General features: G+C 45.9%; 1 protein-coding gene and 1 long non-coding RNA gene across 3 annotated transcripts in view; one reads left to right on the forward strand and one right to left on the reverse strand.

Moving 5' to 3' along the window:
* Positions 1-27,131, forward strand: part of LOC117724113 (uncharacterized) — a 178,997-nt gene that overhangs the window by 129,273 nt on the left and 22,593 nt on the right. Inside the window, 5 exon segments of the mRNA XM_076916959.1 lie at positions 3,579-3,811; positions 4,620-4,758; positions 5,759-5,879; positions 15,222-15,331; positions 24,725-24,874. Coding sequence (XP_076773074.1) covers positions 3,579-3,811; positions 4,620-4,758; positions 5,759-5,879; positions 15,222-15,331; positions 24,725-24,874 — 753 coding nt within the window.
* LOC117724114 (uncharacterized) lies at positions 8,111-18,963 on the reverse strand. Of its 2 annotated transcripts, XR_013105419.1 has the most exons (4): positions 18,373-18,963; positions 8,853-9,108; positions 8,650-8,764; positions 8,111-8,294 (listed from the first exon to the last, which is right to left on the reverse strand). It is a non-coding gene; the product is annotated as an uncharacterized LOC117724114 (long non-coding RNA). The 2 variants fall into 2 exon arrangements; XR_004608787.2 differs by having other exon boundaries at positions 8,111-8,764.

Here is a 27,131-nt window from a genome sequence, read left to right on the forward strand (position 1 = left end):
CAAGACCAGGAAGCGTTCTGGGCCCCCGGGCTGTCAATTGTTGCTCTCTGACCCTGTTCTGGGTGAGTTGCCCCCTGCTTCACCCCTTATTCCCTCCCACAGTCTTTTTACAAAAGGATTTATTTGATTTCGTGCATATGGCTTTTGCCTACGCGTGTGCATGTGAACCATATATGTGCCTGGTGCCCAGAGAGGCCAGGAGGGGACATCAGACCCCCCAGACCCCAGAGTTACAGACAGCTATAAGCTGCTGTGTGGGTGCTGGGAGCTAATCCTGGTCCTTTGCAAGAGCAGTCAAGGTTCTTAACTACGGCCATCTCTCCAGCTCCCTCTGCATTTATCCTGTCTACGAGTCCATTTTCTGTCCTTTAAAGTGTTTAGATATAAGGCTGGAGAGATGGCTCAGTGGTTAAGAGCACTTGCTGCTCTTCTAGAGGACACAAGTTCAATTCCCAGCACCCATATGGCAGCTTACAACTGTAACTGCAGCTCTGTTCAGATCCAGCACTGCTGGCCTCCACAGACTCCTGTACCCATGTTCACATACTGCCCACCACACCGACACAGAATTAAAAATAAAAATAAATCTTTTTTCCCCCCTTTGGTTTTTCAAGACAGGGTTTCTACGTTAGGCCCTAGCTATACTGGATTAGCGCATAGACTCTTCAGTTAGTGAAAGAGTGAAACTCAGTCTGAGGCCCCACAGCTTCTGTGTGGCTGTTCTAACTGCACAGAAGTTCATTGCGATGCACAGACTTTGAGCCTGGCTAACTTTGGTGTCTGATTTTTTTTTTTTTTTTAATTTCCAAGTTTTCTTTTTAAATAAAGCTTATAAAAATAAAATATGTGGAGCTGGCTACCTTTAATACAAATCTATTAAGAAGTAAATCTGTTCAATGCTTTTCACTTTAGGTGGTCTTATTTTGTGGGGTGTGTGCTGCTGAGTTCAAAGCCAGGGCCTGGAGGATGGTAGACTCCAGTGAGCTGCATCCCGAGCCCTTGGGATCTAGTTTTGTTTAGAAGTAGTTAGCTATTTATAGGAAGCAGAAAACACTAGAATCTGCACTGCTTGTAAGCCAAGCCCCTAAACATCCACGGCAGAATGCTACAGGTACCATGGCCTCTCAGGCATGGTCTCCTGAACTCTAAGGGGAGAGATTGACCCAGAGTCTTTAAAATTGTGTCCCAGGGAGGCCCAAGTTTCCTCTAAGACAGTGACTTCTGAGCAGTGGGGACCAATCATGTATCGTGCAGGCTGCCTGCTCTATGTGACTGTTCTTGTCCTTGATGGCTCAGACTTCATTTGATAAAAGGGTTCTGAGGATTAAAACAGGGGAAAGACATCTGGAAGTTCACAGGCTGATTGCCACGAAGGCTGCCGGGCTGAGGAGCTGTCTGTGGATGACATGTTGCTCCCTGGGCCCTGACACCAGTTCTTCCCGACTCTCTATGACCAACCCTTTCTCTGGCAGACACGCCTTCCTTTAGTTGTGTGAATAACAGGGATGTAGGGTCCAATTACCAGGTTGCTCTTCCAGTTTCTGGTCAGGAAAGCTGAGTGTTTAAGGTTCTGCAGCCTGAATGCTCGAGGCCACAGGCTTTATCATCTGGCTTGTAGAAAAAGGAGACACAGCCAGGAAACAGCTGAACTTAGCAACAACAACAACCCCCCACCCCACCCACCCAGTGTCTTTTGGGCTCTGGGTGGCCCAGGGCTTCCTAGCACTCACTGTTGCTGTGTTTCCTTCACAACTACTTGGACAAATATTTATTTAAGGAGAGCATTAGTGAGCAAATAAACAAATCCTAATTTTAAAGCAAAACTGCAGGCTGAGGCAGGAGGATCACCACACATTCGCAGCCAGTCTGCGTTACAAAGTGAGTGCCAGAGCGAGCATCCAGGGCCACCAAGACCCTGTCTCAAGTAATGTGAGCATTGAATAGTGAATCCAGACAAACAGTTCTCTCTTTTAGCTTTATAAAGGACAGAAGTTATCTGATTCCCTGAGCTGGAGTTATAGGAAGTTGTCAGCCAGGTGAGGAAAACTGAGTTCTGCTTTCTAATTCATAACATGGGTAAACTCTCCAAAGAAAAGTCATGTTACAGCTCCACCATAGAGGATAGGGAAGACTGAAGTCTTAAAAATGTTTAACACCCTTCCTTCCTTCCGTCCGTCCATCCGTCTGTCCGTCTGTCCTTCCTTCCTTCCTTCCTTCCCTCCCTCCCTCCTTCTTTCCTTCCCTTACCTCCCCTCCCTCCCTCCCTCCCTCCCTCCCTCCCTCCCTCCCTCCCTCCCTCCCTCCCTCCCTCCCTCCTTTCTTTCTTTCTTTCTTTCTTTCTTTCTTCAGCACTGAGGACCGAAACCAGAGCCTTGCACTTACTAGGCAAGCACTCTACCACTGAGCTAAATCCCCATCTCTTTCTCTCTCTCTCTCTCTCTCCCTCCCTCCCTCCCTCCCTCTTTTTCATTTTCTCTCTCTTTCTTTCTTTCTAACAATGTTTTTTTTTTTGTTTTTTTTTTTTGTTTTTTTTTTTTTGTTTTTTTCTCGAGACAGGGTTTCTCTGTGTAGCCCTGGCTGTCCTGGAACTCACTCTGTAGACCAGGCTGGTCTCGAACTCAGAAATCCGCCTGCCTCTGCCTCCCAAGTGCTGGGATTAAAGGCGTGCGCCACCACCGCCCGGCTCTAACAATGTTTTAACGATTTATTTTATTTTATGTGCTTGAGTGTTTGTCTGCATGTCTGTATGTCTGTATGTACCTGGTACCCAGGGAAGTCAGCCCTGGAACTGGAGTTATGGGTGGTCGTGAGCCACCTTGTGGGTGCTGGGAACGAGAGTCAGGTCTTCAACAAGTGCTCTTGACCACTGAGCTGGCTCTCCCCACTTTATGTTTTTGAAGATTTATTTCTATTTATGTGTGTGGGGGGGTGTGCCACCTTATGTCAGGGGTGGTCAGTTATTGTGGTCAGGAGAGGGTGGCAGATCCACTGAGCTGGAGGTATAAGGAGTTGCCAGCCATCTGACATGGGTGCTGGGACTTGAACCCAGGTACTCTGGAAGAGCAACAATCGCTCTGCTGCTGGGCTTGCTCTCCAGGACCAGCTATGCATTTTCTCTGTTTTCTCCTTACCTCCTTCTCTAATCTTTTTTTTTTTTTTTTTTTTTTTTTTCTCCTTAAGAAAGATTCTGGTTTGGGAAGGTAGAGATTCAGTGCCAAGTGTGGTGTCTCACACATGTAATCCTAGCACTGGAGATGGAAGATGGACCGTCAAGGGTCCAAGGTTGCCCTTGGCTATGTAATTAGTTTGAGGCCAGCTACATGAGACCTTGTCTTCAAAAGCTAAAAATGAAATATAAAAACCAATGGTTCAAATCACAAACAGGAAGCTGAGACAGCTGTTTCTACCTTGTCTGTTCAGCAAGGATATTCAGCCATCTGGGACTTTTTTTTTTTTTTTCCTACAAATGGTACAGGACAGCAAACAGTTTCTCCTGGGTGTTATTTTGCATGGGCTACATATAAAAACTTATCCCATCTTGAGCCACAGTTGATAAAGGATTTCTGTCATATTTTCAGCCAGACTGGTCCAAACTGTCAGGACTCTGCCCAAATCAGTTGGGAAGTCACCCAAAGGACTCTGCTTTGCTGGAAGGCCCATGTGATGTAGTGATGTCCCTGGCTCTGCTGAAATCCTTCCTCATCTTGTGGAAGCAGCTGGAGGTGCTGAAGGAACATTGGGGCCGACTCAAGCTTCAGGGGCAGGACATCAACTCTGCCCCGCTCCACAGACAGTTCTCAGAGCTCTATGAGTGAGTTCCTGCTGGGATGGAATTCATGTCAGTGGATAGAGCCTGCGGTTCCAGGGTTCTCCCCTTTCACTGAGAGAGATTCCATTTAGGACTCTGGTGACACCCAGCTCCACTGGGTCAGGTGACAGCTAGAAATATTCTCCACAACAGTGCTATAAGGAAAAGCTATTCCTTGTTAGCTGTGGGAAGAGCTAGACTCCACTGAATTGTCCTGTTTATCACGAATCCCCCCCCCCAGAGTCTGTTGCTTGGAACTTAAACTTACCAAGTTACTTGATTGTGAGCTTTTTAGCTCATAGGAGAGCCTGCTCTGCAGTTGGGGTCACCTCTAGCCCCACTGCTGAGCCTCAGTGCTTGAGGTGTTACAGCCAGAGGGTGACATGGCACACAGGATGTAAGGGCCTTAGGTTCAAAGGGCGCCACAGACCTTGGCTCCTAGTGCCATCTAGGAGGGCTTAGCTGACAGGAAAGACACACTGTTCTTCCCACGTGTCTATTCCAACTGGGCCCCCACTCCAGGAGACCTCACTAACCTTGGCTTTGACACACTCAGAATTGTCTGTCCTGGAAGTTACTGAGGTCAGGTTCCGTATTAACCACAAAACAAGAAGAGTTGCCAACATCTTGAAGCACAAAGACAACAGTTATGTGTACTTGCGGATTTAATGTTGACCAAAGGAGTGGCAGATTTAGTTGTTGACGTGTCTATAAAGGGTTTGAATGACAGGAAACTGAAAATGACGGACAGAGAATCTGAATGAGAAGGAAATAGGTTTATTTGCTGATTTCTGGCTCTCTTCTTTGATAGAGCTGACATCGTCTACCCCAGCATGAAAGCTCTAGCCAGGCAGATGGGCAAAGAAGATGAATTTGAAGAACTTATAATAAGAAACCAGTCTATCCTTCCCCCAAAGGGAGCCTCGGAAATTGAAATAAAAAGTCAGCAGGTACACGGCTCTCTTCAGTTTGCCTCTGACAGTGGCTTGTGAAACTGCAGTAAACACAAAGGTGTCTTCTTCAAGTTGGGGGTGAAAGAGGGGAGGCTCTTAAAGGTATATGGGGTTTGAGTAATGGAGGAACTGCCCCTGAATGTTCTGTAAGTCTAGGGTCTTCCTATTCTCATTTTCCTCAGACTGAGGAAACTGCTGCACTGTAAGGAACATGACAGACGGATAATTCTATCTTAAAATAGAAAATCCAACCTGTGCCCATCCACATGGAAGTGAAATATTGAACATTTTGAAGAGGCTTTTCTCAGAAAAAAAAGAAAGTTATAGTTTTTGCACTGGCTCGGGTGTGTGCTGAATAATTATTCACTCACCGTTGCTCAGCTTGATCAGGTGTCCCAGGGCCTCTGGCTGTCCGAGCAGAAAAGCCACTGAGCAATGGGCAATGTCAGCGTTAGTGCCATATATGCCTCGGGGGACCAAGCACACTGCTTATGCTTCTGAACCTGTTCCTCTGGGGCACCTCTATTGCTCCCACAGGGAGGAGTAGACTCTGCAAGCATCATGGGTGGAGGGTGGCTCACAGCTGTTGGGGCAGCATCTCTTGTTATGTATCAGCTTTAAGTCTTCTCATGAGATCATCCTTGGTGTGTAAATTGGCTTTCGGACTCTTATTAAAGTAACAGCTTATGAGATTCCTGGTATCATTTAGAGATCGCCAAAGGGCATGAGGTCACCTGGAATATGGAACGCCTTGTGATGCAGTAGGCTAGAGTAAGAAGGCTTATAATTTATCGATCAGGATGAGGGTCATGAAAAAATGTTAGTATGCAAAGCGATTTATTGATCCTGGGGTAAAATTTATGGTCTTAAAAGGCACTCTTCCCAGAGATCGGAGCTGAGGGGGAGGACAAACCCAAAGCCCCTCACCAAGTATTGCTGTTGGGAGCTGAGTATACAAGTGAATTGGAGTGTGACTCTCAACCTATGCAAATTCAAGCTTCAGAAACTTCTGGAAAGTTTACAAATTCACATGATCCAAGAAGTATTGAGAAAAGTTAATAGAGAGATGACACTGTTCCTATCAGAAAAGTCCAAGGAGGAGTCTACCCTCCCAACAGGTAATATATGCTTGTTTTACTACTTGGAAAATTAACATTTTTTTTTCAGAATGTAAAGTGTCTGTGGTAGTGGGAAGGGTACCATCCCATGCTACCCCCCAAAGCCTGAAGAGTTCCCTTATCTTTTAGGGGCTGCTGCTCAGCTAAAGGCAGTTGCTCAACTCCTCTAGAAAAAAAAAGGATTTCAGGATGAGCCGGTATAAAACAGTGTTGGTATTTATTAAGAGGTTGTTATCATATTTAGGATGGAGATGACAAGGAGAGCATGGCTGTGGATCTCTGGGAGAGTCACAGTTCACTGTCTCGAAGTCACTGTGTGCACTGCTCTCTGAACCACTGTCTTGACAATGCAAACATGATCCATCATAGTCTGCTTCCTCCAGCTTGAGGGTCGTGGCTGCTAGGGTAGAGCCCGAGGTTCAGGGTGGCAGGAAGAGAGTTAAGAGTCTCTAACGATGAACAAGGGGCTAGTCTTGTCTTATGAGAGTCCCAGAAAACACCCGGGAAAAGTGGAAGGCCACACTGGAAGGTCACATGGGTTTGGTTCTTAGCATGTTCACTCCATTTCCACGTTCTTCTTTATAGAAAAGGAATATTGGCTCTATGTTCATGACCTTCACGGTGCGTTTTCCTGATTGTGCTGAGATTCCTTTTAAGTTTATGCTGGGACCTGAACTTGGGTCCTCTGAAGAGCAATAAGTGCTTTTAACTACCGAGTCGTCTCTCCCCAGCTCCTGAAGTTCTGAATTCTTAGCTGGTGAGAGGCTTCAAGCAGACTCTGGAGTGAGGGGTGCCTTCTCCTTCCTGTATGTCCCTCTGTCCTGAATCATACATTATCCATGTGTCCATATTCACCACAGACAATGGCAGTGCCTTACATCTGTAATCCCCACACTGGGGAGGCTGAGGTAGGACAGACATGAGTTGAGGCCAGTCTGAGTTTTATAGTGAATTCCAGGCTAGCATGCACAGCTGCGCAAGTGCGCGCGCGCACACACACACACACACACACACACACTCTGCAATAAAATAAAAATTTCAGTGGTAGAGTGCATACCGGGCATATATAAAGTAAATACAGGGTCTTCCTTTTGATCCCCAGCACCATAAAAACAAGCAAATCATAGGAAAAAAATTCTTTTGCACCCTTGACCTAGAGAGAAATACTACTTATACTTAGTATATTTCTTTCCACTTAAAAGGTTTTGTGTGTGTTTGATTTTGTTTGCAAAGTTTCACTATGTAGCCTGGGCTGGTCTCAAACTATTGTCCTGCTTCAGCGGGGAGATGCTTGGCTTAGGTTTTACCTCCTGGTATCTGGGTCTGACAGTGGCTGGGGCTCCCATGGACTTGTGCTGAACCATGAGTGGGGTTATGGGTGGAGCCGTGGATGGGGCTGTGGGTGGAGCCGTGGATGGGGTTGTGGGTGGAGCCGTGGTTGGGGTTGTGGGTGGAGCCGTGGATGGGGCTGTGGGTGGAGCCGTGGATGGGGTTGTGGGTGGAACTGTGGATGGGGTTGTGGGTGGAGCCGTGGATGGGGTTGTGGGTGGAGTTTTGGATGGGGTTGTGGGTGGAGCCGTGGATGGGGTTGTGGGTGGAGCCTTGGATGGGGTTATGGGTGGAGCCGTGGATGGGGCTGTGGGTGCATTTGACGGTTTCCTTGGGCCCACACCAAAGGGAGTGTAAGATTGCAGCCAGAAGACATACTGCAGGGTAAGAGAGACTTTGGAAGAGAGGAAAAAGCTTTCTATTAAGTATTTGCATAGATTCTTTCTTCTGCTTTTTTGAACAAGTTGGCCCTGAATTTTATTGCAGCAGGTTCTGTGGATTATGAAGACCAGCAAATATGTATTCCTAATTCCTAGCAATCCTACAGAAAGATCCAGAACCTTTGAGCTAGGGAGGAACTGGAACAAAACAAATTGGCTTTTCCTGAGAGGAAGCCATTCATGTTCACCAGCGTGTTGATTACAACTTCGTCCTCACCTAAGACAGTGCCTCCCACCCCACCCCCAGCAACTCTCAAGTCACTGAGTTCTACGAACAGGGCTTCTAGAAAAAGACTGTGCCCTGTGTGAGCTGACCACGCCCCCCAAGGGCATCGGCTCCAAACATCACCAAACATCACCAGAGAATGGAGCGTGACAGAGCTCCAGTTACGGAACATAAGATGTGAGACACAAAGCTTCTTTGTTTGGGCTGTGATGGCATCTAGGTGGCTTTCTTCTGAGGCCTAGCAGAAAAGGCATAGGCCCTGAGCAGGTGCAACCACCTTAGAGGTTCAGATAGTCCTTCTCATGACATCCTGGGGTGGGAGCAGGGCGCCAGAGAGCATGTATGCTTGCAAACTTCCGTTGTGGGCTGTGCTCCCCTGCTCTGGCGGTGGGGAGTTCACCAGCTGGGCTTCCAGAGAGCCTGTGTAAAGGGCCAGTGGGAGGGAAGCAGAGGAACAGAGTGGGGTTATTCTGTGCTGTGGTCAAGTTGACAGTGGTAAATCATGCTGGCTAGAGTGTGCCACCAGGTCTAGTTAGATCCCTGTTTGGATTCCATCCTTACAAAAATTTAAAATTGTGTGCTGCTGGGAATATGACTCAGGGTGTTTGCCTAGCATGTGCCAGGCCCTGGATTCAATTCTCAACACCACACACACATACACACACACACACACACAGAGAGAGAGAGAGAGAGAGAGAGAGAGAGAGAGAGAGAGAGAGAATAAAAATAAAATGAAATTTAAAAATCCAGTACTGAGTGGTGCCATGATTACTACCGTTCAGTTTTATTTGCTCCTGGCCTTTGGTCTGGGGGGGCTGCCTCAAGATGAAGGTCTGGGTCAGCCGAGTTCCCTGATGCAAGCAAGTAGGTCCCACTGTGTGCCAGGGATGCTGTGAAGGAAGGTGTTAGTTCGGTTTAGTCTGTGCAATTGGTACCACTGTAATTCCTAGGCACTAGAACCTTGGAATCTCTACCCACCCCACAGTTCGTTGCAGCTGTAATGGGCACAGCTTCTAAGCAGAGGCAGTGGCTTCTCCGGAGAACAGTTGTTAGTGTCAGTTTTGACTCCGTGCTAGCCTGGAGCCGGTGGCTTCTCAGAGGCAGTAAGGACTGGAGAGCATTTAGAAGTGGACTAACCCTGTGGAGTTAGCAGAGGCTCCAGGCTTTCCCCGAAGGCTTTTTGCTTTCCCTGTTGGCCAGACCAGGATCCGCCTGTGTTCCTGCCAAAGGGGAACTGGAGGGTGGGGGTTGGGGAGCAGAGATGGCTTAGTCAGTAGAATGCTTGCCACGTAAACATGTAGGATTCAGAGTCCTATGTAAAAAGCCAGGCATGACTGTAATCCAGCACTAGGACTGTAGAGACAGAATGAGCCCTGGAACTCAGTGTCTCGGCAGCCTACTCAGGTTCCGTGGGAGACCTCGGCTTACAATATAAGATAGAGAATGAATTTCAACCTCTGACCTCAGTGCACACATACACAGGCACACACACACGTGTGCACACATCATACATGTTCTCACACATGCACACACACACACACACCAAACCCTGGAAGGCTTTTCTCTGTCTCCCTTTCCACTCTGTCTTTGAAACCTAATCTTTTTATTTATGGTCTCTGGCTTGTCAGGGAGCCTGTGACAATACAGCATCCACACCTGGTCCTGGCACTAGCTCTTGATAGCTGTGGTTTCTCCCCCTCCTAGCCTGAGCTATCAACGGCTGCAGACATCCTGATTCAGCCTGGAGCTGTACCAGACTCAGGCTCCCTGAATCCAGAGAGGCCTACGACCTCTCCCTTTGACACTTTGATATTAAATCAATTTTTAAAACTGATTTTCTAATTTTCACTTAACAATTACAAGGTCAACAGTCTCCAAAGTGGAATATACATACATGCATACACCTATGCATATGTGTTCATGCATGTATAGATGCATAGATGGTTGTATGGATGAATGCATGTATGCATGCATGTATGCATGTCTCATACTTTGGGGAAGCAAGCCAGCAACCAGCAAAGTATGTGTTAGGCCTCAAACCTGGGACAAACGGCTAACTGAGATGCCAACATATCAAATTTGATATTTAATATATCAAATCCCTCAGTCTTTACCTATTACAGGGTATGGCTAGCATACCCTGCCCTCTATGCTGAAGTCTCCAGCCCAGGGGCTGGGCTGCCCTTCTTCCAGTTGTCCTTCCCTATATAATCCAGCCCACATGGCCATGCTTTCTGGACTCCTAACTCATGGCATCTTCCTTCTCTCTTTTCTCCCCCATGGTTCTCAGACCTGAGCCTGAGCCAAGGAACCCCAAGCCCCGCCCATCTCAATTCTGCCCAGCCATTGGCTGTTGGCATCTTTATTTACAAATCAGAAATAAGTTGGGGGCTAGATCACATAGGGTCACTTGGGACTATGTGAAGACTCTCTTGTCTCAGGGACAACCAGGCCTTGGGGGCCCACAAGTAACACTAATATGTATTGGTATTACAATACATAGCAACAGAGCAAGCCTCAACCATCTACTCTTTCCCACCTCAAATACACGTAGAAATTGTCATCCATACACTTTACAGTACACAGCTGTCAAACCCTACAGACTGTGGAACCAAGAGTGAGCCACAGAACATGTTGGGGACTACATCATATTCACAGAGGAGAGATGATCAGGCACTCCAGCCAGGCTACACAGAGAAACCCTGTCTCGAAAAAAAACAAAACAAACAAAAAAATAAAAAAAAATAAAAAAATAAAAATAAAATAAGATACAGATAGCATATATATCCTGTGAAAGCAGGCTCTACTTTGTTTTTTATTTAACTTTTTATAATTTTATGTAATATGTATGCATTTTATAATAAATATTTTTGTTTAATTATTTAATGATTAGTCTTTCCCCTCCCAATACCATAAATTGAACCTCAGACTTGGTGCATGTCAGGCAAGTGCACTGAATTACATCCCCAAACCCCAACACAAATGCCTAAGTTTTTGCTCTTGTTGAGATAGAATCTCGATACGTAGCCCAGGCTGTCTGTCCTTGAACTTGCTTTCCCTAAGCCTCTGAGTGCTAAAACTACAATATTGGGAAACACATTGTAGTTTCGGATAACAAATTGGATAACATAATGCATTTTATGTCAAAATAAGTGACCTTTCTCTTCTGACAAAATGCCCCAGAATTCAAGGAAAAGTGGGTTTCTCGTGGCTCACAGCTGGAAGCTGCAGCCCGTCATGGCAGGAAGACCTGGCAGATGAAACATGAGGCAGCTGGAACATTGCACCTATTCAGGGAGGGGAGACAGACAGAGACAGAAAGATAGACAGATACACAGAGAGAGACAGAGACAGACAGAGAGAGATGGAGACACAAATACAAAGACAGAGACAGAAAGAGAGACAGAGACAGAGAGACAGAGACAGAGAAAGAACAGAGTCAGAGACAGAGAGATACACAGAGAGAGACAGACAGACAGACAGAGATGGAGACAGAGACAGAGAGACACAAAGAGACAGAAAGAGAGAGACACAGAGAGAGACAGACACAGAGACAAAGATAGAACAGTGTCAGAGAGAGAGAGACAGACAGACAGACAGACACACACACACACACACACACACACACAGAGAGAGAGAGAGAGAGAGAGAGAGAGAGAGAGAGAGAGAGAGAGAGAGATATGCCGTGCTTCACTCTTCTTTTTGGTCAGTGTGGGGCCCCACCCCATGGGATGCCACCACCCAGTATTGCTGCCCACATTTGGAGTGGGTTTTCTCACCTCAATGAACATAGTCTAGACATGTTTAGACATAGTCTAGAAACTTCTTTGTGGACATGCTCGTAGATTTGTCTCCTAGAGGATTCTAGATTCTGTCTAGACTGTCAAGTTGACAGTCTGTAGCAACCATCCCAGTAAGTTTGGAAAACTTCAGGAAAATCTTGGGTAAAGTTTCCCCCTAATCAAGACCCTAGAACCTTTACTGTATTGCTATCGTTATCCTGTCCAGAAAATAATGCAGTGCTTGGGAAATTAGTATTGAGGAGTAGAAGACTGAAAAACCACAGGAGGACAGGTGAGTCTCAGCTCAATGTGCCTTTCAAGCATTCACTTCTTGGGGCCCCTGGCTGTGGGGGAGGGGAGCAGAGAGGAAGGAACCTCTGCCTGGCAGCTGTGAGTCTTCAGCTTTCACTTCTGTCTTGGTTCCGACCCAGGAACCACTGAGATACAGAGAACCAATGGGGGAAGTCGGTGCTTCTAGCTAAGAGTTTCAGGGAGAGGGACAAAGGGAAGTGATCTGGCCAGCTAAAAACCAAGCTCTAGTCTAAGGGCTCGAGGACAGAGAAAAAGGGTTTAGTGTAACCGCAAGGGTGCTTCTTCCTCCCTCCCACCCTGATGATCTGTAAAACTGTGGCTTCGGGCTGGGGAGATAACTGAGTGGGTGGAGCGCTTGCCACACAAATGGAATCGTAAAGCTGGATGCTGGAGCAGGAATCCTAGCATGTCCCACAGAGAGATGGGAGGTGAATCCAAAGGCTAGCCTGGACTAAAATCAAGCAAAGATCCTGGTTCAAACGCAATTCAAGGCAAGGGCCAACACCTGAGGCTATCCTCTGACTTCTCCTCTGACCTGCATTCACATACACACACCCACACACTGTGCACATTACATACACACAAGCACACACACACACACACACTGTACGCTTTATATACACACATATGTGCACACAAGTACAAATACACTGAGAGACACAGACACATGTGTACACATGAGTACACAGACACATACAGACACACAGACACACAGACACACAGACACACACACACACGGGGGTCAGGGGGACATACCCCTCACCTAATGCTTCTTGTTGAAGGGGCCATGGCCACATACATGCACTGAGAACAGATGGAGAGGCTGACTCCTCTTTGCCAGGAATTTCTTGGTTGGCTTCCTCTTTCTCTCTCTGGCTCCAGCCAGTAAGTCCAGCTGTGTATCTTAATTTGAACTCATGTGCAAGGAGAGAGAGAGAGCTGAGAAGTCTTCCAGGAAAAGCTTTCTCCTTAGCTGGAGCCAGAAATAAACCCCAGACTGGTCCCAAGCTAGAAGTATGTGTCAGACTCAGCACCTCAGTGGGCCTCTGCAAAGGCATCTGAGCTCTCGTCTGAAAAGTTTTCCATGACAATTATGAGTTCTGTCTGTTCCGTCAAAGCTTAGTCTTATTAAAGCCCTAAGCGTCTTGTGAACTTTAACGTATAGGTTTATTATGCAAAGTAGCCATCTATAGAAGAAATATGGAATCCTATTTTCAAAATCAAAACTTCTGGTCCAATGGCAGTCTTAAAATCCTAGAGGTGCAGCCATTTCTGAGCGATGGTTATGGACGCTTGCTCTTGTGTGTTGGTCATCCCATCCATATTGGAGTGTGTGGTAGAGACTCTCATTTAAGAGAAAGGAGAAGCCATGGCAGGCAGGGAACTCTCTGGTGCATTCAACAGAAGAGGGAGCGGTGGGCTTGTCTTCTCCCACATACCTATAGTTTCTCTCTGGGGTTCCTTAGGCCCAGGATAGATGGCTTGCATTTTATTTTAAATGTGTGTGCATGTATATGCATGTGGTGTGGGTACACATGCATGTGGAGGCCAGGGGACAACCTCCAGTGTTGTTCTTCAGAAATCATCCACCCATTTGTTGAAATAGGATCTCTTACTACCTGGAGCTCACCAACTGGGTAAGGTCACTGGCCAGTGGGCACAGGGGGTCTGCTTGTCTTGGTCCTTGGCCATGAGCGTACACATCTGTTCCCACACCTGAGCAGCCTTTATGGATGTGCGCTGAGTACAGAACTAAGGTCCTTTGCTTGTACGCGAGCGCTGGCACCATCTCTCCAGCCCCTCCCAGCTGAAATTAGAAGCAGAGGAATGTGCATGATCAGGTATTGGATATCTTCAGAAGCAGCAGAGGTCCATCAGATACAATGCAGAGCATGAGAAAAAAGAACAGTCATGGTGACCCTGGGGGTTTTGAATAATTGGAAATATGGAAGCTCTATCTTTGACACGAGGCAAGTTGTAGATGGAGCCTTTTAGGGAGGGGGCACTGACATTATTATGCATAAATTAAGTTTTAAGCGATCTTTAAAGATCACTTTTTTAAAAAAAATAAAAAGATGTTCATCTAAACTTATGATGATGGTGATTGCTATACATTATCTGTGAGAGGATGAAGAGCAGAGTGAGTGTGTAAATGCACACAAGTGAGTTGGTGGGCACAGACTGAGTCCTGGGGCACAGGGAGTGCAAGGAGAAGGAATGTTCATGAAGACAGTTGAGACACAGTCAGCTAAGAGGAAGGCAGGGCAGAACCACGATGGCGCCACGAGAGGGAAGCGTCCCCAGCAGGGGAGGTTATGAAGCAGGCAGGCGAGCCAGGCCACTGGCTTTGGAGGAAGTTGTGGGTATTTAAAACAAAACCAGTTTCCCCAAACTTGTGGAAGTGAAAACCAGGAGAGTGGGGTTGAGAGACAGTATTGCTTTCTGGGAATTTTGCCACGAAAGGGTGCAAAGAACTGAGGTGATAACTGTGAGAGGAGAATTCTTATAAAACAGGGGAAGGCGGTGCTGCTGGGAACAGCTCTAAGTCAGCTCCTGTTTTATCTTCACGGTTCTATACCTTGCCACTCCCACTTAATAACCTACCATTTGATCAATGCCATTTGTCTTAGTTAGGGTTTCCGATGCTGTGAACAGACACCATGACCAAGGCAACTCTGTTTGTTTGTTTGTTTGTTTGTTTTCGAGACAGGGTTTCTCTGTGTAGCCCTGGCTCTCTTGGAACTTTCTCTGTAGACCAGGCTGGCCTTGAACTCAGAAATCCACCTGCCTCTGCCTCCCAAGTGCTGGGATTAAAGTCGTGCGCCACCACCGCCCGGCTCAAGGCAACTCTTATAAATGACAGACAACATTTAATTAAGGCCGGCTTACAGTTTCAGAGGTTCATTTCATTATCATCATGGTGGGAAGCATGGCAGTATGCAGGCAGACACGGTGCCGAAAGAGCCAACACCAACCAGGAAAGGCCAAGAGCATTTCCTGCAGGTTTTTTCTGCAGTAACTATTGTTCACTGGTTTCCAGGAGGACATCCCCAAAGCCTTTTTAAAGAACCTTGCTAGAGGTCTCCCTTCCCCCCTGTTCTAGAGGGTCCTGTATCCGTACTGCCCCCTCCCCTTCCTCACGGGAATTTCACAGTGGAAGACTTGCATCCTTTGAGAGCTGTTGAGTCCCACCTTTGGTGGCAGTCTGTGTTTTGTGATGTCACACTGATCTGCTTTTTTTTCCCCCCCCTAGATCTTTGGAAACACCAAGTCATGAAAGAAAACTTTTCAGTTGTGAGACCCCAGATAGTCGAGAGATTTGTACAGAGGCTAATGGAGAATTCCCAAGACAACGGACCCGAGGTACACATTCAAAATGAAGGCTGTGCTTCCCTTTGAACAGAAACCCAGGGAGGCAGGCCGACATTTAACACACCCGTGGTGCTCTCCCTAAGGATATGATTCCTGAGGCTGAACCCCAAAAGACCACCATGCATTACCACTTTAGCATGAAAAATGTCTGTCCATTTTGGAGTAATCAGGAAATAGAAATTTCCTAGTCAAAAAATTGGTCAAATGTTTAAAGACAAACTTGAAACTTTTGAATGAGTTGATTTTTTTAAGTAACATTTCCTGTTGTCGATTTGTTAGTATAAAAAAGTTAAAGAGAGAAAAACCAAAAAAAGCCTATGATACACCTAACTAGGAAATATTTTTAAAATGTACGATTTGAGGGGGAAAGCCAATGACAGGCCAACAGCACCAAAAGTAACATTTTATCCACATCCTGCTCCTCCACAATGGAAGTAGCACCAATAACTTTATGTTTGTGTACATCAGAAAAGATATCTGAACACTTTAACACCCCAAAATGTAATGTTTAACAGTATTTACCCTTGGCAGGAAGTGATTGCTAAAATCAAAAGAACCCATTTTGATTGTGTCTGAAAAGGAAGAAAACACACAGTGTTTGGACACCAGTCTCGGGATCATTAATAAGTGCTAGACATGCAAATCAACTCCATTCAATTATTATTAAAAAAAAAAAAAAAAAAAAGAAAGAAAATCTGTCCTGCTAGGCATGGTGGTTCACACCCGTAATCCTAGACTCAGGAGGCTGAGGCAGCAACACTAAAAGTTCCAGGCCAGGGGGCCAGTAAGATGGATCAGTGAGTAAAGGGGCTTGCAGCCAAGTCTGGATGACCTGAATTCCATCTGTGGGACCCACAGTGGAAGTAGAAAACCAACTCATGAACATTGCTACATCTGACCCACATACAAACACCATGGCATGCTCACATGTATATGTAAACACACACACACACACACACACACACACACACACACACACGCTCACACACGCTCACACACACACACACACACGCTCACACACAAACACAAATAATGGAAAGCGGGGAGGGAAAGAGTTCCATTCCAGGGACCAGTGAGATGGTTGAGTAAGTAAAGGTGCTTGCTGCCAAGATTGGTGACCTGAGTTTGATCCCCAGAACCCACACAGTGGAACAAGAAAACAAACTCCAGCAGGTTGCCCCATGACCTCCACATAGGAACTTACACATACTAGTTAGTTAGTTAGTTAGTTAGTTAGTTAATTAGAGGAAAGGAACCAAGAATTCCAAACCAGCCTGGGCTACACAGCAAGACTCTGTTTCAAAAATTTAGTAAATAAATAAATGAAATTTAAAACTTAAAAGAAATGTATTGGAAAAATGTGTTCAATTTTGGGTAGGTATAGTTTTCTTCAAGTTTATATTTTTCTTCAGAATTTGGAAATGTTCCCATAATTTTTACATTAAATACCTTAACCCTTAATTATGAGGTAGAGAATTCTCAATTTTCAATCGTGGTTGGAGATCTGTTTCCTTCAGACTCAGACATATTCATATACTCGCTTGGCTTTCAGTTACACTGAAGCATCATCCTGTGTGCTGATGAGAGGCCCCATCTCCCAAGGGCAGAGGGCTTTAAATCAAAACAAACTGTGGAGTGTTTCAAAGACTGGAGAGGTGGCACAGGTGTGTACCTGTGCAGGTGCACACACATATGCATAAATAAAAATAGTGTATTAATCCTTAAAGACAAAAAAGGAAGGGCATTCTGACATGTATTGCCACACGATGACCCATGAGGGCACCTGCAGAGTAAAATGAGTGGAAGGATCCTGAACTCAACATTTCTCAGGTGCCCCGAAGGCAGGCTCTCAAAGAAAAAAGGTAGGATGGTGGTTTCCAGGGCCCCGGGACAGAAGGGGCAGGTTAGCATTCAGTGGGTACTGGCTTTATTTTGTGAGATGAAAAGAGATTTGTTGATGTGGTCATGATGCTGCCACTGTTTCTTATTTGATGACAGTTAAAAGGATAAATTTTATGATATGTGTATATATGTGTGTATACATATATCCATATATACACATATATACATATGTATGTATATATGTATGAACTCCTGCTCATATATACACACACATATATACATACACATACATACATATATATACATACACACAAACACACATATATACACACACACATACACACACACATACACACACATACATACACACACATACATACACACACATACATACACACACATATATACATACAAACACACACATACACACACATATATACATATACACAAAGACACACATACATACACACACATATATACATACACACAAACACACACACATACACACACACATATATACATATACACAAAGACACACATACATACACACACATATATACATACACACAAACACACACATACATACACATACATACATACACATATATACATACACACACATACATACACACACATATATATACACAGAAACACACACATATACATATACACACATACATATATGTATATATACATACACACAAACACACACGCATATACATATACACACATACATATATGTATATATACATACACACAAATACACACATATACACACATACATATACGTATATATACATACAGATACATACACACACATACATATACACATATACACACACACACACACACACACACACACACACACACACACGTGTGAATTGTGCCCTGTTGCTCAGCCCATCACCGAGGATAAGGATGAATCTTTGGTTTTGGCAGGGACAGAACATTGTGTTCGTTTTGAGGCCTCCAACTCCCCATCCTCCTGCTACCACTCCCCAGCTGCTAGGTCACAGATGTGTGTCACCACACCCAGCTAAGGATAACATCTTGCAGAAGGGAAATGTAGGATTTGAAGGTGGGGCAAGTCTCTATCAGGTATATCTGCAACTCAGGAAATGCTTGGAGAAGTTGGTAACACTCGGCTCCTCCCAAGTCCACGCCTGGCACGCCACCAACCCGGTACTCACCTGCTGGAACCAGGAGCTCACAGCCCCAACCCCAGGCAGCTTGTGTTTGCTCAGCTGTCACTAAGCTGTATTTGGTCTTCCGGGTAGGAAAGGATCTTCACCCTAACTCCTTTGTCCCCAGAGCTTCTTCACCGTTTAGAAGGGGCTTGGTGAGGAAGACAAATCTAAGTGGGTTCCTGTGGGGCTGTGGGCTGCACATCTGTCAGGACCCTCCTCAGAAGGTGTGGCCCCACACCAGAACATGCAAACCGGGAAGCAGAGCTTTCCTGAGCCCCTTTATGGTTTATTCCATGCATGGTGGGCTAGGCAGTGGTGTGGGGACCTCGGCCAGCCCTCCCATTCACAAAGCACCGATGTTTCTGCTGTTCAACAGGTGCACACTTGCAGTCCTAGCCGGTCTCCTTTAAATCTGAGGTTGCATGCTCAGCTCACAGTGACCTTGGCCTCGATGTTTCTCTTGGATCACTGCCTGGAAGTGTGCTGGGTCGGGCAGCCACATCACACTGACGCAGTGAGCTGTCCCCTGAAGCGCCCATGTTGTCCTCGGACACAGTACTGCCCCACCATCTGTCTTCTTGGATGGTTTGGTCTATTCTTGGCCTCTTGATGCTCTGAGCTCTAAGCATTCTTATTTAAGTCATTAGTAGCTGTGAAGTCAGATCAGGTCCCAAGTCCCCAAGCTGCCCACACTAGACCTCCCAGGCTGTGCAGCTGTCTCAGACATGGGCTGGGAGCACACGGTTATTCTGCCATGCAGCCGTCCATGTTCTTCTAGACCGCTTCTCTAGCATTCTGCTGCAAGCCAGGGGTACTGTCTGCTCTATTTCCTGAGAAAGTCAGGTCAATCTGGCAATTTTTCTTTAAAAACTCATGTCAGGTCCGTGTCTAGTCTCTTTCCAGTTTCTGGGAAACCAGCCTCCATCTATCACTGGTACTAATATTTTCCCCTTGACACCGAACTGGAGTTTATTTAAAAAGGAAGATTTTGAAAAATGGTAATTTATTTATTTATGGGGAGAGGCACATGAAGGCCTGAGAGAGGTGTTGTTGGGACCACATCTTGAAGCACAAGGAGGAGCTGGCAACATGAAGACAGGCAGGGGAAGGAAGGCCCAGCAGAGCGAGTCGGGGTGGGGTGGGGTGGGGTGAGTGGGCAGGGGATAGGGCTGGATGCTGAGTGTCCCTGCCTGCAACCCTTGGGAGTCAGTCTCCACGTCCATAGGAGCGCACCAACAGAAGCGGTGTTTTACAAACCTCCAAAATACTTTGTGCCTGCTACTAAACAGATGGTGTTGGTGTGGTGGCACACGCCTATAAAGCCATGGCACACATAATAAGCCCTGGTACCCGCCAAGCCACACCCAAGACTGGTTCTCCTGAACAATCAGTGCCCAGAGCAATCTGGGTGTTCACCCAGCCAACACCATCAGTGTGGTCAGGTTCAGATGTAATGGTGCCGGTCCTGAGGAAGGCAGCTCTGCTTACTGGGAATATCTGGGCCAGAGTGGGGGAGGTGGGAGGGTGAAACCTGCTTGAGCTACCTCTTTACATAGGCAGGAGGGACATTTGCAGTGACCCCGAAAGGTAGTGGGCACAGGTAAGAGTCTGTGGGAGTGCCAGCAGGAACCCCAGGGCCGAGCATCTGCTGTACAAGAGGCTGAGGGCAGCGTGTCAGGAGACCTGAAGCCTTTCTTTCTCACCTGTCAGCCACAGTACCCATCATGAGGGCCATCTCAGACACGCGCCCCCCACGTCCCTGCTCACATGAGAATACCTCTTCCTCCACCCCAGTCTCAGATCCTCATGGAGCACTGTGCTTGAGCTGAGAGCTCCTGGAGTGATCTTTCTGCCCAACTGCTATTGCCTCTATTGAGCCTCCTGGGAGAATCAAGCAGCAAAACTTCTCCTAGCTCCCCTTGAGAAAGTGCTTAAGGGAGAGTTCTGGCCACCTCCCACCTCCACAGTGTCATCCAAATTCTCCAGGGGCTCCTTACTCCTGCTGGAAAACCTCTGCTGGTGAGGGAGCCCATGGCAGAGGGCCATGAAAATTACCTTCTGCCAGCCCCATACTTCAGGGGTTCTGGTGGCAGGAAGTTAGTGTGAGAGGTGATTGCTATAGAGTTGATGGAGGCCTTGTTGGCTTGTACTTATTCCAGGAAACATTGCCTGGCCAGTAAGGGATGAGTCACTGGGGAGGGCTTCCAGCATGGCCTGAGGTGAGGTCACTGGCCACACCCTCACTAACCACCCTGTGACTTCTCATGGCTTCAGGCTTTCAACAGAAGCAAACCAGAAAGTTCCCTTTGCTATTATTAAGCCCTTTCCAGGCAAAGAGGGCTTCCGAGTCCTTGTCTTTGCACCAATAGCTTCTCCAAAGGCTTCCAAAGGCTCAGAGGGAGGCAGGGGCAGGAGGACCTGTCTTACCCCACCCACTGAAGGGGCCCTTATCTAAGGGAGAATGAATCCTAGGACTCTGGTTTAGGATCTTTTGCCTGCCTGTAGCTGGTCCCCGCCTCCCCAGCCCCAAGCAGAAGTTATCCTCAGATTCCATGGACCAGTCTTCATTACATCCTGCCAGGCTGATACCACTGATGACTTTCTGAAAAATATGACTTTTAGTATGTATCCTTTATGTAAATTTTATCTTAATTACACGTACAAACTGTGGTTATATCATATTAGAAAATAGAGCTATGGGGCTGGTGAAGTGGCTCAGTGGTTAAAAGCACTGGCTTCTTTTTCGTAGGACCCAGGTTTGATTCCCAGAACCTCTTTGGTGGATCACAACCATCTGTAACACTAGTTTCAGGGGATCTAGCACTCTCTTTTGGCCTCTGCAGGCACCAGGCACACAAGTAGTGCACGTGCAAGCAAGACACTTATTCTCATGAAAATAAGAATAAGGTCTAAAAAAGAAAACAGAAGTATGATCCTTTGGAACATGGCTTATAGTTTTGCCCTCATTAGTAACCTCTCTTATTGTTTTACTACATTTCTTTTTAAACTTTACTAACCATTCTTCCACTCATGTGCTTTATAAAGTAACATTTTCTTGTATGACACTATTATTATTTTTAATAATAATATTTTAATATTATTATTTACATTATTTATTTATTATATGTCATTTTTACATTAATTAATTAATTACTTGTTTGTTTGGTGTGTGTGTGCATGCACGTGTGTATGTGTGTGCCACAGCACATATGTAAAGACACCCTGTGGGAGTTGGTTTTCTCCTTGTACAGTGTGAACTGTGGGGTCATGTTCAAGTCACCAGGCATGCTGCCAAGCGGTTTTCCCGTTGTGCCATCTTACAGGCCCCTTCCTTTGTGACCTATTTTAAATGGTGGGCTTTTTTTTTTTTTTGAAGTTGATTATATATTATAAATATCTTTACATGAGGCTGAAGACATGGCTCCATGAACAAGAGCCCTGGCTCCTCTTCCAAAAGGCCTGGGCTGGCTTCCCAGCATCCTCAGGGTAGCTCACAATCTCCTACCTGCAACTCCAGTTCCAGGTGATCAACACCTTCTTCTGGCTTTTGTAGACACCAGGCACACAAGTCATATATATGCATACAGGCAAGACATGATACATAAAATAAACAACAGTGTGTGTGTGTGTGTGTGTATGTGTGTGTGTGTGTGAATGTAGAAATAGAGATGATATAGACACATATAGAGATAGATGTGTATAATATCTTTATAATATACATAGTTGTTAGTCAGTATTACTTCCTATAGATGAACCAGGTGGATTTAACTCATTTCCCTTAGAAGCCACTTGAGGCTGATGTCGGTTTTTTTCTCCTACTAGACAGCACATTAAGATGTTTGCATAAACTTTGCATACGACTTCATTGTGTTTTCATGTCTCCACTGTGACACAACTCCCAGCATAACTTGAAGGGATGGTGGTTTTCTTTTAATTCTTGGTTTCAGGGTTTCACATCAGCTGGCTTGGTTGCTCTTGGGCCTGTGGCATGACAGAAATATGAAGGAAGCACATAGCACAGGAAAGTCACCCACCTCAAGCCAACCAGGAAGCAAAGAAACAGAATAAGGAGCCTGAGGCCAGACTGACTCTTCCTTGGCACAGCCCCTGAGACCTGCTTTCTTTCTTTCTTTCTTTTCTTTTCTTTTCTTTTCTTTTTTTTTTTTTTTTTTTTTTTTGGTTTTTCGAGACAGGGTTTCTCTGTGTAGCTCTGGCTATCCTGGAACTCACTCTGTAGACCAGGCTGGCCACGAACTCAGAAATCCTCCTGCCTCTGCCTCCCAAGGAGACCTGCTTTCTCTGTCTATACTTCACATCCTAGCTTCCATCACTCCAGAATAATGCCATCAAGTTGGACTTCATCAATGAGGCAATACTCTGATGAAGTCTCAGCCCTCAAGAACACAGTTACACCCCACCAAAACCCACAGCCAGGAACCAAGCCTTTGGCATGCGATCTTTCAGGACCATTTTAAATCCAAACCATAATATTCCCTAAAGATAGATTCACAGGAGTGTTCCCCGGATCAGAAGGCTTAGAACTGTAAAGGTTGTTCCTTGCAAGAGTACTGAATCTGCTTCTGTAGCCTTTCCTCTGTGCTAGGTCCCCTCCCTATCTGCCATCTTGCCTAGTTCCTATGCAATCCTCAAAGCCCACCATGAGTTTTCTCTGAAGGTCAATATAGCAATGAAGTTGTACTGACAGGACAATGTCTTGAGCCTTGGACAAGCAGATCAGAGCAGGGGATCGGGGCAGGTCCTAGGAATAGCCTAGTTTCTGCAGCAAGAAGCCTACAAGTAGGGATTTATCTGGGTTTATCTTGAAATTGTCACAGAGAAAGCTCATGTAAGATTGCAGATTGCAGCTTGGACTTGATCCCCCAAGACCTCAGATACCCATACAGGCACTACAGGTGTCTACACAGGGGGACACACCTGTACTCGCTCAGACATAATGCTGGCTGGTTTTTATTGCCAACTTGACACAAACTAGAGTCATTTGGGAAGAGAGACCCTCCAGTGAGGAACTGTCTTCATTCCTTTGACCTGTGGGCAGTACCATCCCTAGGCATGTGACCCTGGGCTATGCAAAAGGATGACTGAGCATAAGCCATCAGGAGAGTGGGGCCAGAGCTCGTGCCACCAAGCTTTGCTGCTCTGTGCTCTGCTACGAGTTCCTGCTCAGCATCCCGCCCTGACTTCCTTCAATGATAGACTGTCACCTAGATGTGTAAACCATGGAATTTCTTTCCTCCAAGAGTTAGTTTGATTGGTGTTTTATCACAGTAATGGAATAACACTAGGGCAGACTCACTGGTCCTGCCTTTCCCAGACTGGTCCTCAGTTCTCTCCAGAGCCTACATCTAAGTTTCTGTGAGGGGCCTCTTTCCTGTCCCTTCAAAGAGTATGCCCAGTCTTCCACAAGAAGCGTTGAGGGAAGAGAGCTGTATGCTTTAGAACAGAGCAAGATGCCCAGGCTTCAGAAAGCACCCCCATCTGGCCCTCCCATAACCTGCCCTTTCCCCTGGGACATAGGGACATGTCCACTCAGAACCCTAGGCTTCCATCTAGGGCACTGTTCTAATAGAATAATGTTTCTAATGCTGTGATCCTTTAATACCGCCCCTCATGTATTGATGATGACCCCCAACCATAAAATAGTTTTTGTTGCTACTCCGTAACTGTAATTTTGCTACTGTTATGAATCATAATATATCTGTGCATTCTGATAGTCTTAGGTGACCCCTGTCGAAAGGGTTGCAATCCACAGGTTGAGGACCACTGATCTACACGTGTCTCGTCCCTTGACTGTCTTCCCCAGAGTGAACATAGACTGCACCCATGATATGAATACCTCTTGTATCCGAGACCAAGAGTGAAGTGTACTGTTCAGGCATGTGAGGGTCCTGAAGTAAGAAGTGGGGATCACACTGTAGACTCTGACTGGGGAGCTGCTCTCGCTTTGTCTCCGTACTTCACCTCAGAACTCAGAGGAGTTTCTGGACAGAAGCTCAAACCCAGCCATCACATTTATCTTTGAAAGCAGAACTAAATCTAGCACTCTAATAGTTTGTTGCTCTGACTTATAACCGTTAATGGTTGAGACACATGGCCAGCTTCCGTTTCTTCTCTTGTCCCTGGCTCTGCAAAGGTTCAGAGCAGAACTAAGAGAGAAATCGTCTATCAAGGGCTTGGTGTTGAGGGGAATTGAAAATGTGTCTATGAGCCAAAGTAACATGTTCCCCAAGCCCTTGCTTGATATGGCTGGCCAGAGGCCTGGGTGGAGCTGCAGGGAGAGCATGGCTGGCCAGAGGCTCCAGTGGAGCTGCTGAGAGACACACCATTCCCTTTTCAGATCACTTTCCGGCGGGAGCACCTTGAAGCCTGCCTCCTCTCCTTGGGCTGTGATGTGATGGCAAGAGAACGCAGCAACTTTGAGACCTACTCCATGTGTTATGAGCATGTCCTGCAGCATGTCAGGCAGAAGCTTAGCCAGAAGGAGCAGGTAGGTACCCGGAGAAGTGCAAAGGAGAAAGCTTGTGGGTGTGGAGGGCCCAGAGTCACCAGGCAAAGAAAATCTGAGTGGAGTGAGGAGAGATGTTCTTATGCCAAGCCTAGGGGACATTGGTGTCCTCCACATTTCTGTCCATTTGTTTCTTTTCTTGGGCCCTGGCACTCTCAGTTGCTAAGGTGACAGTCCTAGCAGCCCTGGGATGTAGGCTTTAGAGTATTACCAAGGATACAAGATGTGACCAATAAGGATGGGGATGGTGGTTTGAACATGCTTGGTCCAGGGAGTGGCACTATTAGGAGGTGTGGTCTTAGAGTACATGTGGCCTTGTTACAGGAAGTGTGTCACTGTGGGGGTGGGCTTTGAGACCCTCATCCTAGCTGCCTGAAGATGCAGTCTTCTCCTGTTTGCCTTTGGAACAAGATGTAGAACTCTCGGCTCCTTCTCCAGCCCCATGCCTGCCTGAACACTACCATGCTTCCCACTATGATGATAATGGACTGAACCTCTGAACCTGTGAGCCAGCCCCCAGTTAAATGTTGTACTTTATAAGAATTGTCTTGGTCATGGTGTTTCTTTATAGCAATGGAAACCTTAACTAAAATAGAATTTGGTATCAGGAGTAGGGTATTCCTGTGATAGGCCTGACAATGTTTTTGTTTGGAGGAATGTGGATTTGGGGACTTTGGATTTGGAAAACCATTGAATGCTTTAAGTAGAACTAAAGAGAAAAGTTAAGGGTTCTTTTGGAAAGTTGATTGTATTGGATGGTGTGTTGCTGGGGTAAACACATGAAGGAGTGTTTTCCTGAAGTGAACACAGGTAAAAGGCTAAAGCAGACACAGGTGAAAGGATGTTCTTCTAAAGCAAGCACATGAAAGGACATGTGATGAAGGATTCTTTGCTAATGACACCCATGTATTGATCTAGCCTTATATTGTGCACTTGAGCTCCATTTATTGTGAACTCCACAGAGAGAAATACACCAAAAAATTTTTGGTGCTGTGCTGAAGCTTCTTGTCACTTCCATGGATTCGCAGAGTGATGTCAGCTGGTGCAGACTCATGTGGAGTCTTGCTAAGTCAGACTCACATACAAGACACATGGTGAGGCAAGACCCTAGGAGGGCACGTGATGTTTGAAGGGAGTATAAATAGGACGCAACAGACTGTGAAAAGGGCTCGCTTATAGAGCTAGCTGTGCAACACTTCTCGGTCTTGAGTCTTTGTTGATCTTTGATTCACTGAGAGACACAGCTGAGAATTTTTCCTGGTGTCCCTAATGCCTCCTATTGACTCATGCCAATTCGGCTGAAGGCTGGCTGTCTCTGGTAGGTTGTGCCACTGCTGCTGATTCATGTTTGCTATCCTGACTCTACCAAAGTTGACTGCTGGTATATTTGTGAAGTATTTGCGAGTGGATGGAGCTGCCTCTGCTGACCTGTGAACTGAATTGCTGATTTCCGGACAATGCAGATGGGATTTGTTCCAAACAGGTCCACTCCCCCATATCCTTTCTTTCCCACTACCTCTGGCGGGTAGTGGGCTAGGAAGGAGGTTAAAGTGTTTAAGAACCATCATTAAAAGTACACATTGAAAAAAATTGAAGTTACATGGGACTTTTTGAGCCATCCTAATAGGAATATGAAAGACATTGATGCTGAGGGTGATTTGAACTCTGGACAGCATTCTTAAGATGGTTTGTGAACAATGTGGCTGGTTTTTGCCCTTAACTGAAGAGTCTGCCTGAGGCTAAGGTGAAGAGACTCACAATAATTGCATTGACAAAGGAACTTTCAGAAACACCCAGCATAAACTTTGTTCTCTGGTTTACTCTCATGAAGTGCATTTTGATCAAGCATAGTAAGCTAAAAAGAAAAAATACAAAATGTATGGTTCAAGTATTAAACCAAGTACCAGGAAGTGCAATAAAACTGAATCCCGTGGTCAAGGAGATAAACAGATTAAGGGAGTGGTGACCTCAGGGCAAGATCCCACCCAGCTAAGATGATTGTTTATGTGTTTACAGTTGTACAAGGAATAGTTATATATTATGTTAGGCATTATTACCTGGTTATCGTTTTCATTTTTACTTTTAATCTGGAATGAACTATAATCCAGAAATGGAGGACACTCCTATGATCCAGATCTTGAAGTTAGAAGATAAAGATTTTTTTTATTCAGATCCTGACATGGGATGTGACCGGCTTTGATATGGACCTTGAAAAATACTGGCCGTGAAAAACTTACGC

Source organism: Arvicanthis niloticus, chromosome 20, assembly GCF_011762505.2.
Source record: "Arvicanthis niloticus isolate mArvNil1 chromosome 20, mArvNil1.pat.X, whole genome shotgun sequence".
In the NCBI taxonomy this organism is placed as follows: Eukaryota; Metazoa; Chordata; class Mammalia; order Rodentia; family Muridae; genus Arvicanthis; species Arvicanthis niloticus.